Source organism: Acartia tonsa, chromosome 12 (genome assembly GCF_053477335.1).
Source record: "Acartia tonsa isolate MP-2025a chromosome 12, ASM5347733v1, whole genome shotgun sequence".
Taxonomy (NCBI): domain Eukaryota; kingdom Metazoa; phylum Arthropoda; class Copepoda; order Calanoida; family Acartiidae; genus Acartia; species Acartia tonsa.
The window spans coordinates 47707389-47723180 of record NC_137271.1 but is presented as its reverse complement, the minus strand read 5'-3'; the positions used below and the strand labels follow the sequence as shown (position 1 = coordinate 47723180).

General features: G+C 30.8%; 1 protein-coding gene across 1 annotated transcript in view; it reads left to right on the top strand.

Moving 5' to 3' along the window:
• The window catches only part of LOC145333965 (gamma-aminobutyric acid receptor subunit alpha-6-like), a 162902-nt gene that overhangs the window by 136093 nt on the left and 11017 nt on the right, over positions 1-15792 (top strand). Inside the window, exons 17-19 of the mRNA XM_080179226.1 lie at positions 3265-3341; positions 8525-8625; positions 13392-13521. Of these exons, the coding sequence (XP_080035352.1) occupies positions 3265-3341; positions 8525-8625; positions 13392-13446 (233 nt within the window). The 3' untranslated portion in view covers positions 13447-13521. The remainder of the gene's footprint in view (positions 1-3264; positions 3342-8524; positions 8626-13391; positions 13522-15792) is intronic.

Genomic DNA, 15792 nt, shown 5'->3' with positions numbered 1-15792 from the left:
ATATACTATCACTAGCGGATTTGGGGGGGGGGGGTATTTTTCATTTTTAGGGGGGTTTGGGGTGTCCCACTTCCCAAGAAAATAGTTATAAACCTTCCCGGGACCTATGAGAAGCTATCCTGTAAAGGAGAACCCGATCGGTTCAGCGGTTAGCGAGATTCTTTGCTACAAACAAACAGACAGAAAGACAAACAAACAGACAGCCATTGTTCTTTTTTGTATTATAGATATGTTGTCTTAGCCATTTAATATCCTAAAGATCCTTGATATGTTGCTGCGCTATTTATGGACATGGTTATCCTTATTACCCTAAGACCAAGGATCTTAGGGTATAAGACAATGGGCGATAAATTGATTTATGTAACCAATGATGATAAACAAAATTACCTCCATTGGAGAATAATGTTATAGGCTAAAAAGTCTGGGGCCATTATAAGTTTGGAACCAACCAATCAAAATTCAATAAAAGTACCAACGTTTTTTTTTGTGCCAATAAATAAGATAACGTGGTAGTAAAACTTTTGGTACCAGTGTAATTTACAGTCCAATGTCCCCTACTTCCTAACTAAAGTGGGATATTTAAAATAAAAATGATCTTGCTCCACTTCTTATGGACAAAATTACCCCTGTTTTATTACTCCTTCCCCCCCCCCCCCACAACACCCCCCCACCAACCACTGATTTTGCCATACATACAAGAATTATTTTGTGCAAAGAAATGAAAATTTATGAACTTTTTCTGCACTTTTTATATAATTTTTGGGATGGGTATATATTCCATTATTGCAAGAGGTCCAACTCCCCCCCCCCCCTTCCAATCCTACCATCTATAGTATGGTTAAAATCTCTTCAAAATCAAGACTTTAAAATCAGGGAGGGAGGGAACATTTGGCTGTTTATTACACTAGTCCCTAAAGTTTTATTTAAATGTTTTATTATTCTTATAATTTTTCGTACCATTATTAAGATTTTAAGTAAATTTATTAGCCATTGTCTTATCCCTTAAGATTGCTGCTTTAAATATTTTTATAATGAAATTAAAGAGGGGGAGGGGTCTTTCTTTCTGAAGAAAAGATACCTTTCATTTTTTTTAATGTAATGATTATAGGAATAGGAAAAATTTTCCTGTAGGAATTTTTTTAATTTTAAAATCATTGTAAACCAAAAAATTATTCCTTTGTATACGATAATTTTTAAATCCCATTTAAGTTCATTATTAAATCTTTTTTTTTCATTACTATTTTTTGCTTTTCTTATTTGCTTTGATATTAATCCTTTTTTGTTACATTTAAATATTTAGGAATTTCTATGATTAAACAGTTTATATAAATAAATATAACATTATCTTCTTTTTAGGAACAAAAAATGGGAATCAAAACTTCAGATCGTTTCATACTAAAGATATTAGAATACTTGCGGTGTTAGGTTCAAATTTTGGTACAAACCGCGTCATAACTAAAGACATTTAATAATAATATTGGTAGAATGTCTTGGCAAATAAACAGTTAAGGCTTATTGGTTGCCTATTGGGTGATGGTATGCCCAGTAATCTTGAGGGATAAGACAATGGACAAAATATATATTTACACTCCTATTTTTAATAACCAGGGAGGGAGGAGACAATGGGCTGTTTATTACACTAGTACCCAAAGTTATATAACAATGTTTTCATTCGTTGTCTCAATAATTTTGAAGACTTTTAATGAATTTTTAATATTTGTTTGTTGAATTGAGTGTCTAAACGTTCCAATCACTAATTGTAATCTACAGAAGAATTATTTTTGTAAATCATCATTTGGAATGTACTTCAACTTGTCGGCTATTGTCTTATCCCCTTTGATCCCTAAATTATTTATATAATCGTTCTTTTTATAATAAACAGAATACAAACTTGTAATTTAACAAATATCAGTGATCTAACGGAATTGGAAAATTATGTACATCCCCAATGATGATACACAGATTACTATTAGTGGTTGAAACTTAATCAACCAACCAATCAAAATTTAATAAAGGTCTCCAAAGTTGTTAAGCCAACGAATAAAAAACGTTATTTTAAAACTTTAGGGACTAGTAAAATAAGCAGCACATTGTCCCCTCTATTTACACTAAAGATTCTTTTATAATTGTTCTTTTTTATAATAAAAAGAATACAAATTATTATTTAACAAATGCGTTTAATACTCCTAAGTGGCGCAGCAATAACATTCTAACAATTTCAGGGATCTAAAGGGATAATTAAATGAAAATTAATGTGCATACCCAATGATTATACACACAATTACTCCTACTGTAGATATAATTAGTGGTTGAAACGTATGTACATTCAAATAAAGGTTTCAACCAATCAAAATTTATTAAGAGTCCCCAAAGTTGTCAAGCCAATGAATTATAAAACTTTGAGGACTTTTGTAAGAAACAGTCCAATGTCACCTCCCTCCCTGGTTTAATATTATAAGTAGCACAGCAATAAAAAGCTAATAAATATATCAAGATAATTGTTCAATTGTATTTTTCAGAAGGTTAAAGTCATCAAAAACTGTATGAATAACATTACACTGGAACCCATAGTTTTCCTTTAAAAACTCTGGGTACCAGTTTTAACCAATAATTATAATCTATAGAAGTGGTAATTTTGTTTTTCATCCATTGGGGATATACATCAATTTATCGTCCATTGTCTAATTCCTTTAGATCACATGACTAACGACCGACGGACATACCCTAGTAATATAGTAGCTGCGCTACGTTTTAAACAAAATTGTAAACAATTTGCAAAGACTCTCTAAATAATTGCTTTCCAAAAATTTCTTTTTGTTACTTTTTCAATAGCTTTTAGGTTACCTAAGATTAAATTCTAAATAAAAAAAGTAAAATTTGGATCGAATACCATGTAGAGAGTGGACATTGGGCTGTTTATTACACTGGTTCTCAAAGTTTTATAATAACGGTTTCTTATTGGTTGGCTCAACAACTTTGGAGACTTTTATTAAAATTTGGTTCAATAAGATGACATGGGACATTGGACTGTAAATTACGCTAGTCCCCAAAGTTTTATATTAACGTTTTTTCATTCTTTGTCTGAACATTTTTGGGGACTCTCATTGGATTTTTATTTGTTTGGTTCATTAAGTTAAGGGTCCAAACGTTTTGTTGTATAATTATCGGTCTTTGCCTTATCCCTTTAAATCCATGCATTTATATAATTTACTTGGACCGTACGTCGGTCTGTCGGTCATGCTTTTAACATATTTCATATTTTAGGATTGATGTGCCCACCTGACAAAGGAGGCAACGAGAAAACCCAGAGAAACGCCAAAATTATTGAACAAAATATTGAGGTAGGATTTCAAAGCAAAGCTACTTAATAAGTCGAAATGTACGTCTGTCCGTATGAAACGTGAATTTCTTTGCACCTATAAAATATAGACGGCTGAAACTTCTTGTCAACATTAATATCAATATGGAGCATAATTAAGTATAACACACTCATGGCGACAGGACTGCTTTTTGGCTTGTTTTAGCTACTTTTAAAGACACAGAGAAAGGCCAAAATTATTGAACAAAATATTGAGGTAGGTTTTTGAAATTGCTTTTCTGCTGGATTAGAACCGGTTCGAAGCCATCGTATCCATGGAAAGCTGCATATAATACGTTTTAAAGACGCAAAGAAACGCCAAAATTAATGAACAAGCTAAGCCACTCTATAATTAGAAATGTCCGTCTCTCCGTAAGAAACGTCAATTTATTGGCTCATATTGGTTCTCCTTTACATTTTAGCTTCTCAATTTTAAGACTTTTAATTTTTCTGAGGGAGCGTACGACCACCCTTCCTAAAGAAATCGCCTCTTGAAAGAATAATACAACTTTTAACTGCCCGTTCTTCGGCCCTTCGGGACAACAAAACTATTGTGAAGCTACTCTATAATTGAAAATTTTTGTCTGTCCATACGTACGTCTGATAAGTTACTCAATTTTCTCAAACATTTCAAGGCAAGATATTTCGTTCTTAATTTGAAGAAAATAATTTTTTTCTTTTTCGTTTTGTGATTTAAAAAGTATTTATTTTTAATCCAATATAGAATGTGTTAAGCAGAAAAGCTACTCTACTTATACTTTTACACTATGATTTATATATTTTTTATCTGTCCATTAGGATCTCGAAAATTACATTTTCAAAGTTTTGACCTTGTACTTTTCAGAGAAAAAATTTTTTTTTTACAATACTTCCCTGCGTTGCTTCAAAATGTTATCATCCTACAATGTGTTTTTTTTTATGAGAACTTTTTTGAAAGCAATTTTACCCCACTTGTAGTTATCAGAATTTAATGATTGATGGCTTATTTTCTTCGTTTTTTAATGCAATTAATAGAACAACAAAAAAATATTTCAGTTTTTATTTTAAAAGTACAGTAAAATCTAAAATTCAAAACTTAGGTGTCAACATCTAAAAATGGTTTTAGCGCATTTTTCTTGTGCATAAATCTTCTACCCTTTGCAAGAAAAAAATTGGATTTTCTGTAGTCGACTTTGGGGGGCCAGTACTCCCTCCCTGGTTGAGATATGACCTTCAAACTTTGATATATTCTAGTACATGTCCCTAATAGTATCTGTATACATTTTTAGCTCTATATCTCAACTTTGAAGTGTTTAGCAGCCATTCTTGCAAAAGCTTGAATATTTGAGCAAAAGAAAAATACGCTAAAACCATTTTTAGACGTTGACACCTAAGTTTTGAATTTTAGATTTAATTGTACTTTTTAAATAAAAACTGAAATATTTTTTTGGTGTTCTATTTATTGCATTAAAAAACGAAGAAAATAAGCCAATAGTCATTAAATTCTGATAACTATAAGTGGGGTAAAATTGCTTTCAAAAAAGTTTTCATAAAAAAAACACACTGTAGTTATTGTTGGCAAAAGAATTTAACAAAAAACCCGCATTATAGTGTGGCATTCATCAGGGCTCTAAAGGGATAAGGCAATTGTGAGATACACAAGATTTCTCCACTTCTGTAGATTACAATTAGTGCTTGAAACGTTGAAACTGAAAGAACCAACCAACAAAAAAATCATAAAATTTTGGGACATTGGACTTTCAATTACTCTGGTACCCAAAGTTTTATAAACACGAAATGTTATTTCCTGGTAAAAAACTTTGGGTACTTTTATTGAATTTTGTTACCAACATTTTGATCAATATATGGGGTAATTTTGTTTATCATCATCTGGGAATGTGAATTACTATTTATCATCCATTGTCTTATCCCTTGCGATTCGTGCGTAAATTGTAAATGTGTTACCTAAGCAAAATTATATTTCTTCCACAAAAACCTGAAAATTAGGTTTTTCCATTTCTATGGAACAGCTATTGTCGATTTCTTTCTCATTTATGAAAATATTTTTAACCAGGGAGCTAAAGGGATAAGACAATGGCAAAGTCCAAAAAGTTGTTAAACTAATGAATATGAAAACGTTACTATAAAACTTTGGGGACTAGTGTAATATACAACCCAATGTTCCCTTCCTCCATGGCAGCTAAAATTTCTACAATAAGGGTATGCCAGTTCGTCATTTTTAATCATGATTGACCTCACCTGCTGAAAACTTTAAAAATTACAGTCATGTATTTGTCAAAACACATCCTTTTACTTTTATGTAAGTATCTATACTATATATTTTATGTTATAATTATCAATGTGCAGCTTATGGTAAGTTTATTAAATGCACATTAAATGCAAAATAAATTTAAAAAATCAGTTTTATGTACAGTATTAAAATTGTATAAATTTTTTGTATAATATATTAAAAATTGTATAATATGAATTAATATTATAATTGACTGCTTGGTCTTTAATTGTAAATCTATGCTTTACATCTATTACCGTTTATTCGATATTGTATTCTCAAAAGCGAAGCTTTTCTATAATTAGGGTCGGTCCGTTGCTACGTCCATAACGGTTAGATATTACTGTTAATCTAGACATGTTAGAAGTGTCCTATCGATTTCAAAACAGGTATGATTCAGAAAGCGTAGCAACTTCATAATAGTTAATTGAAAGTCCATTTTAAGCATGCTAACTTTTAACTTTTTTGGCTTCAACTTTTTATATGATAAGATTATCCTAATCATCAGATTGTTGTAACAATGATTCCTAGTACAACAAGGTGGATTATTAAAACAAATGCATCTTTATAATCAAATTCTAAACATGAAAGTATGTCCTTTCCTTTATTTTGTATTTACGCAATTTTGCAACAATTTTTTTTACAATTTTGTTTACACTTACAAATAAATATTCTTCTTATTAAGTTTTGACATTCTATTAGTGTTAACGCTCGTTTAATTTTAGAACTTCAATGTATTTTGTCATCTTTGTTTAATTATATATATGTACATAAACGCTGAAAATAAGCTATTAAATGATATTTATTGTTAGCCCCAAGGGGCAGAAGGCTCGGGCTATATAACTGGTATTAATATTATCATTTTTGTTTTAATATTAGTGGTAAATTGTCTGTAATGAAATGTTATACATGATTTTTCAGTATGGCAGAGAACTGGTTCTAAACCCAGCGGATATTAATCCGTTTCGAAGTCTTACTGGAAAAATATGTATCATAATATTGACCGATATGGTTCTCCTTTACCATGTGGCTGATCATGGGTCCTGGGGAGGTTTAAAACTATTTTTGGAGATGGAAGTAGTAAAAAATTTTAGAAAAATTAATGAACCAAACAATCAAAATTCATAAAAGTCCCCAAAGTTCTCAAGCCAACGAATAAGAAAACGTTATTGTAAAACTTTGGGGACTAGTGTAATAAAAATCCCAATGTCCCCTCCTTTCCTGATATATGACAGACATAAAAACATGTTTTGATCATAGAGTAGCTTTGCTACTAACTCCTTATCTAATTATTAACCCAGGATATTAAATTACAAAGACATCGTGTCTTAAGTTATCTATATATTATTTTGAATTTAACTCAGTCAGAATGTGTACAATGGGCTGTTTATTACACCTAGTCATCACAGTTTTATAATAACGTTTCTTATTCATTGGCTTTACAACTTTGGGGACTTTAACTGAATATTGATTGGTTGGTTCATTAATTTGAGTGTCCGAACGTTTCAACCACTAATAGTAATCAACAGATGGGGTAATTTTGTGTATTAACATTGGGAATGTACAATGTACATCAATTTATTGGCCATTGTCTTATCCCTTTAGATCCATGACATTAACTGTATTATATGAATGGATATAGAATACGAGGATATTATGAAAGATATATTTGTACACAAATGCTGCTGCAAATAAGCTATTTAATAAAGTCAGTAGCTGTCTATAGTGCCCTAGAAAAATGGGGATATATATATCACTGCTATACCTATTCATTTGACGTCAAGAAATATACGGTATACCCCATCTCTTTTCTAGGAGGGTTATTGTCCCCTTTCCTTCTCTTCTCTTCTACTATGACGTCAATAGAATAGGTAGGCCAAAAGCTGTTATGTCTATCCCCATTTCTTAAGGCACTAAACACAGCTACATAAAATCATGTATCATGATAATGACAAATGGTGTACAATACTTTTTATTAAACATTAAACTAGTAAAACTATGTCCATAAGCAGAGCAACAAGCAAAAAAAAAACATTTTAAGATGCTAAATTACAGAAATATCATAACTACCATTTTTGACGTATGTTTAGTGCCCCCGGAAAATGGGGATAGATGTCACAGCTTTTGGCCTAAATATTCTATTGGCGTCATAGTAGAGGGAAAAAGAAAGGGAAGGGGTCAAGAAACCCTATAGGAAAGAGAGTATAGGGTATTTCCTGACGTCAATAGAATATGTAGGCCAAAAGCGGTTGCATCAATCCCCCTTTTGCTAGGGCACTATCAGCTACTATGGGACAGCTACCAAAAATACTATGATGTAAAAAGTGAATTCATCATATTTGTATCTATATAAATTATACATTTGCTTCAATTGTATAGATATAACCTGAAAATTTTGCTGTTTTCCTCAAAGTACATAGCAAGCACAAAAACCCATCCCACCCTGTTTTGAAATAAAATTAAATTAGAGGGGGGTTGGGGTTGGAAGTAGTGTCTTAAATTAGGTTAGGATAAATAATTGGTAACAAGGTTAAGGCACAACAATAATAAGGATAGGTTCCCCTTCAAATGGTTAAACATAAAAAAAATCTCCACCCCCTCCACCTATATATATTTTATTTCAAAAATATAGGAGGAGGTGTATTCCTTGCTTGCTAGGCACTTTCAGAAAAAGCACTTTTTTGTAAAGCAAAACCTATATACTGGTTTGTTTATCATAAGCATCTAAGGATTGTATATATCTATACTTATAACATTTTGTAATTCAAAATAAATTTCATACTTAAATACTTGTGAGTTGGTAATTAAATATACTCATTTGTATATAAAAATCACACTGATAATTACCAAAATTTGCATTTTGTTCTACATGACTAAGATACCGGTTTCTTTTTTAGGAAAAGATCCGCACCGCGCGGCTGGACCTGTTCTTCCTGGGCCTCTTTCCCATCCTCTTCTCCATCTTCAACCTTTTCTACTGGATCCTCTTTCTCACTAGGTAAGGTCTCCTTAATCAGCTGTTTTTTTTGTTATTTCCCGTCATTTTTCTATATTAACCTTTCCGCTTAAATAGTTTGACTCATTTTGCTGTCATTTTTAGTAAATATGTAAATTTCTCCATTCTTTCTTTGCGCCATTTTTCTGATAATCTTTCTGCTTATATTTCGACTTATTTTTTCGCCTTTTTCATTGATATTTTTCCGTTATTTTCAATGCTACAGTTCTTTAATATCATTTTCTCGCCATTTTTGTCTATCTCTTTTAAGACAATCTCTATCCTTCTTTTAGTATGTTTAATGTTACTTAATAGAATAGCATAAATATTTTCTTCTCTATTTAGAAGAATTTGTCTTATAATTCATAATTAGTAAAAAAAATATTATAGTCAAAATAAATTTATTTCCCCTCTATAGATTTTTAAAAAAATAGCATTTTCATTTACTTTTATTAATTTTTTTATTACTTCAAGCAAAGCTACTCTATAACGAAGGAATGGCCTTTTTCCATGTCTAGAAACTTAAAAAGTAGCAACTTTAAAGTCTAAGTGCCTATAAAAATGACGTCATACAATACAAATGACCAATAGCAGTCCAGTATACATTTTAATTGGCCAGTAAGGCGCCCTTTTTATAGGTTCAATAAAAAGCTTCTATTCTTTTTTTTAATTGTGAATTAGATTTTTAAAAAGTTAACTTTTTTTGCTGTGCTACTTTTAGAAAATCGTCCTTTTTATCATTATATGTTTTAGAATAATAATATTATTTTATTTATTTATGTATAATTTTTGTTCTCCATTATTATCTAATTAATTTGCAGAAACAGTAACCGTTAAATGTAAGTAGAAACAGAAACTGATTTGAACCATCCAATCATCATTGCATTTTTAGGGTCTCATTGGAAACGGGGTGCTTTCACATAAAGTACCTTGTTGAGCACTGATAAGCCCCACTTTCTTCTTGTAAATGGTGGGGGTTCATTTGTTAGGTTAGGTTATATTGGATACTGGGTGCTGATGACACCGCATGTTTAGGCCCTGCAGGGTTAGGGTCTCCCACACAGGGATTAGGCATAGAAAATTAATCTCCCCCTTACTTTCAATTTATTTTAAAATAATAATATGGGGGGTGTTTATCAGTGTTCTACAGGCACTTTGTGTGAAGGCACCTCTGTCAATAAGCTGCTGTATAATACTTTATTGTATATGTTTTTTTATCAATAACTTTAAAGAGAATGATAGATAAACTGATTATCCCCAAGGATGATAAACAAAAATTGCCCTGTCTGAAGCTTAAAATTATTGGTTGAAAAGTTTGGACACTACTAGTTGGGAACCAACAAATCAAAATTCAAGTACATATTTTTTTAGTCTAACGTATAAGATAACGTGGTTATACAACTTTAAGTACCAGTGTAATTAATAGTCCAATGTCCACTCCCTCCCTATATAAATTGTATGAGTGTTAAATTAATCTTCTGCTAAATTATGAATGATAAAAAAAACTTTCTTTCTTTTTTAGATTCAAAGCCTTGATTTGGGTTGTACAAAACTTCAGTGTTTAAACTTTTACACCAATAATATTGATGTACAGAAAGAATAATTTGTTGGGGGATGCAAACTATCCCTAAAAAATAGCTACAATAGGCATAATTTACAGAGTTTGAGGGAAAAGATTCAATTATAGTCCATTGCAAAGAAATTGTTCCATTTTGCTGAATTTATCATGCGTATTTATCTTTGCCAGGCCCTAAAAAGTCATTGATAAAAAGATTATATGATATAGTATATTGCAGCAATTTGCCATGAGCCGTTTTTTTTTTTAATCTAAATGTTGTAGATTATATATAAAACCCTTTTTATTTATATCAAAGCAATTATAAAATAAAGTAAAACTTTTAATCATTTGAATGTAAATGGATAACTAAGAAATTCAAGCGAGTAGAATACTCACAATGAACCATTAATTTTTTACTTTTAATTAGTCCGAGACCATTTTTAACTGACCAAACCTGTTTGTTTCCAGTATGGCTTTAAAACTGGTTCTAAGCTATACTAATTACTAAGCTAAATGTATTGTACCATATTATAACAAGTTTCCCACAAATATAAAATATCAAAGTCGTAAAATTTAAACCAGTTTTGTTAGCACAGGCCTTCTGCCCTGTGGGGATATCAAAACTGGTTTTAATCATATTTTATTCATTTTAATATCCACTGAAAGCTGTCTATAATTCAATGCGATAATTAACTATCAAATATACAAATTAAATTAAATAATGGTGCATTTTGAGTATTTTCGTGAATTGATAATCCCAGTTTCCTATTTTCTTCAAATACCTAAAAGTTTCACTTTTTCTATAATCATTTTGATTTATACGTTCTATATACATAATTTAATAATAAAAAAATTTAATTATAAACTATCAGACTCTTATAGGGGGTCCTAATTTATGTAAAGGAGTTATAGGTTTTTTTAAAATTAAACCTTATAACTTGTATTATAGATTAAAAACTCTGAAGAAATAACACCAAAACCATTTTAAACATTGATTTAAAAATTATGTTAAAATCGGTAGTAAAAAGTAAATCTATATTTGAATCATAGTGTATTATTGATATATAAAATTAGCGATTTCCTTCAAAATGTCCAATCTAAATAGTACAGAATCCTTCAAATTCGCTGGCTTTCAACTTTTAATTTTAAGGGGTATTAAGTCAATTTATCGTCCATTGTCTTATTTCTCTTTTCAACACTATGCCTTAATCTTTATCCATTTGCAGATACACACACACTGTGTTTGGCGTTGCCACTAAAGAACTAGTTACAAAATTTCTATTAAATGGTTAGACTATTCACCTTTTCTATATCCTATAATATGTAGTTGTAATGTTTTTCTTTCCAAAGCTTAAGTTCTCGTAAATGGCCTCAGATTGAACCGTGATTTTCTTGGAACCTGAATTAATGTTTTAGGTTGGTTTCAGATTATTTTTCTACCCCTTTCTATCTTCCCCTAGATACTAGGGGTGCAGCAGCTAGTTTAAGATAATGTAACAAATCAGGGAATGCTATTCTGTCAAACAATTATAATTTCCTCACAACCAATTTCTCACCCTTCTTACCCACTTCCCTTCAGTTACATTAAAAAACAAGTTCTACGCCAACTCTATGCAAAGAAATTGTTTAATTTTTGGCAATTTTAAATGGAATTATTTGTCTAAATCACACATTCTGATAACAAATAGGTGACGTTGTGTACAATAGTTGTGCAAAATTGATGCATACAATCAGTCTCCAAAGTTGTTAGGCCAACTAATAAGAACACGTTATTGTTAAACTTTGGGGACTAGTGTAATAAACAGCCCAATGTCCCCTTCCTTCCCCTAATAGGTGACGTTATACAGAAGTTTTGCAACAATGATGCAATATAATAATGGATGCAAGATACAAGTGGATCTACTAAAATTGGAAAATTTGTCGTCAATTTAGCATTGACTTTATTCCTCATTTATTTGTCAGTTCGTTCATCCATTAGGAAGGGTGTGGATTGTTGCATTGTTTTTATAGCCAGTTGCAATCATTACTTTACCATAGTACATGAGAATCTGGCGCAACATCCAAATAATTATAAATCCATTAATATAATTCTATCAAAATAACTCTAAAACCCAGGAATCTTAAGGGATAAGACTATGGACGATAAGATGATGCACACCTCCAATTGTTATAAATTAAGATATTCTATCTGTAAAGATTAAAGTTATTGATGGAAAAATTTGGACACTGCTATTATGTAGTACCCAATTAAGAATTTATAAAAGTCCCCAAAGTTTTCAATCTAAAAATTATTGAAAATATTTTCAAAGCTTTGGTAACCTTTTCAGTCCAATGTACCCAAATTTATTTAGCCTGTAATTGGTAGAAAATATATTTTTATGCCATTGTCCTCTCCCTACCCCCTGGCTAAAACCCTAGTGCTAAAGCCAACTTGTGCAAAACTATCTGAAAGAATGTGTGTGTTTATGTCTGTGTGTGTTTGTGTGTATGTTTGTGTGTATATGTGTATATGTGTGTTTTTGTGTGTGTTTTTGTGTGTGTGTGTGTAAGTGTAGGTGTCTGTGTGTGTATAAGAGTATGTGTGCAGGTAGGGGGGACATTGGCTGTTTATTACACTAGTCCCTAAAGTTTTGTAATAATGTTTTCTTATTGGTTGGCTTAATAACTTTTGGGACTTTTATTATATTTTGTTTGGTTGGTTCATTAAGTTAGGTGTCAAAACGTTTTAACCACTAATTGTAATCTACAAAAGGGGTAACTTTGTGCATTATCACTTGCGATGTACATAAATTTATCGGCCATTGTCTTATCCCTATAGATTCCTGATTAGATTCCTGGTTGTTGTGTGCTTTTGTTCAGGAACATTTAGAGGGAACATTGAACTTTAAATTACACTAGTACCCAAAGTTTTACAACCATGCTTTCTTATTTGTTTACCCAAAAACTTTGGGTACTTTTAATGACATTTTGATGATAGGTCCCAAACTAATTATATCAAAACATTTGAACCAATAATTTTTATCAATGAAATTGTCAACTTTGTTTAACATTAAATTGGGGTTATAAATCAATCTATAATCAATTTATCCTTTAAATTGCAGGCTTAAATTCATTATTAATGATTTAAAATAGAAATATATCTTAAACTTCATATTAGTTAACCATGATTTAGAGACAATATCCTTTCTTTTTTTAACGCCTAGTTTTGTAGGGCTGGTGTAATATCAGTTGGGTGGTTGGGTAAATCCAGCCACCGCAGCCCCTAAACCCCTCCTGCCTTGCCTTGTTGCTACAGGAATCATCCCTAAACCTCATAGCAAGTAAAGACCTATAAGTTAAAGGTAACTTCAGCTCAGCTGCAAGCAAGAAAACTCTATGGACATAATACATTTTGGATGTCATGCTGTTTAAGAATTTAATTTCATATGTATGTTTTTTTTTAAATGTTAGGTATCATATTGTATTATAGACATCTTTCCGCGGATATGAAAATTAACAATTTTAAGATTTAAACAGTCTATTATACGATTTGATACTTGATTTTCAGTTTGGCTGGAAACTGGTTCTAATCAAGCAGATAGTAATAGATTTCAAAGCCATACTGGAAATGTATTTAATTTTAGAATTCAAGGAGGAAGGGATAGAAATTAATTTGTTGTCAATTGTCCCATCCTTGATAAATTTGTACAAAAAAAAGTATGAAATTATATTCTTAAAAAGACTGAAGACCCCATTTTTGCAAATGGCATCTAAATTGTTTGTTAACAACCCTCCCTAGAACCAGATTACTGTATTGTTATCGTAATCATCAATGGGTCAGAATTTACTAAGATCCATATTTTGGGGGCTGTGTGTCCACAAGGGGGAAGCTACACCCTACATATTCCTGTGGACACCACCTCTTTTTGTATATAAATATGTTGTACATTTATTGTATTTATGTTTTCTTTGGTATTTGTATATTTTTTTTAATGAGATTTATTTTTGTGACTTGTACACTTAAACAAACAAACCAAGAATAGCCAGGAGGGGGGGAGGTGACATTGGTCTGTTTATTACACTAGTCCCCAATGTTTTATAATAACATTTTTCTTATTTGTATGTTTCCAAAATTTGGGAACTTTTATTGAATGTTGATTGGTTCATTCATTAGGTTTAGTGGCCAAAAGTTTCAAACAATAATTGTAATAAAAAAAAGGGGTAATTTTGAGTATCATCCATAAGAATATACATCAATTTATCAACCATTGTCTTATCCCCTTAGATCCATGTTTGATAATATATATTTAGTTGTGTACAAGTGCTGAAAATTAATCTTGACTAGTATTCAATTTTAATGAACATACATATACAGGGTTGTAAAAAGTAATACTAGTATAGTTGAAATTTTAACTTTAATGTTTTTTTCATTAAAAACGCATGTAAGTGTGTGTTAATAATATGCATATTTCTTATAATTTTTAGAGACAGCAAAAAGTGTCATGTGTGACGTCAAAAAAATATGTCTATTGTCCATCTTTTTTTAGGGGTGTTCTTTCTCACTTCTTCTCTTGTCCTTTCTTTTTAGACATATTTTTATGATGTCACACATGGCACTTTCTGCTGTCCCTAATTTTTATATTACTACTGTTAGTTTAATTTTAAGTATGTTTTTTATAGTATTTTTTGTTTGTACATAATAATGTATTTTGAATTATGTATAAAGCACAAATTAGAAATTTATTTCATCTTATTAAGTATTGAAAATAAGATGGTAATGGAGTTTTACATGTGATTGGATTTTAAATTAAGTCAGGTTAGGTTAGGTTTTATTTACACAGAATAGTTCTCTAGCGCTAGGGCACCACAGGTTTTTAAAATCTGGAAAGACCTATAATTTTATTGACTAACTAAATCATAACTTTTTTGTTTTTATGTCGGCCATGACTACTTTTGTTAAATGTGACATAACATAACAAATGCCAACCTAGCACATTTATGTTTGACTGATCTACTTTAAAAATGAGTAGATAAATATGTACTAAAGTATAGAATATTGAGATGGCATGTGCTATTTGTAACTCTGTCCACAGGGTAGGACACCTTTTCTGATTGTAGATTGGGTCTTTAAAATCAGCAAATAGCGTTAAAAAAAAACAAAGATCCTACAACAACAAAACTGAAAGTAATATACTAGCATTCTAAACTGGTCTCCACCACTTGAACCAGCTAGTTGTCTGGATTATACATCTATTAATTATACATTTATTCAAATGGCAACTGTAATGTTTGACTTTGATACCATGAAAAAAGGTAAATTAATAAAAATGTAGTTACTACTACTATTATTATTATTATTACAGTTATGGTTTGTTGTATATTTTGCTTATCCACTTGAGAATATTAGTTGCGACATTTCCTACTTAGATGATGCACTTTGCACAGGTTGGCCATTAAAAAAGATGAATATTTTATAGTAGCTGAGAAAATCATGTTTCCCCTTAAATTTTTTGACCCTGAAATATATACATATTGACATATTGACATATAGACAGATTGAATTACAAACACACAGATAAAAAATAACTCTTGTAGCAAATATTTACACACCAAAAGTAACATGATGTATTGAT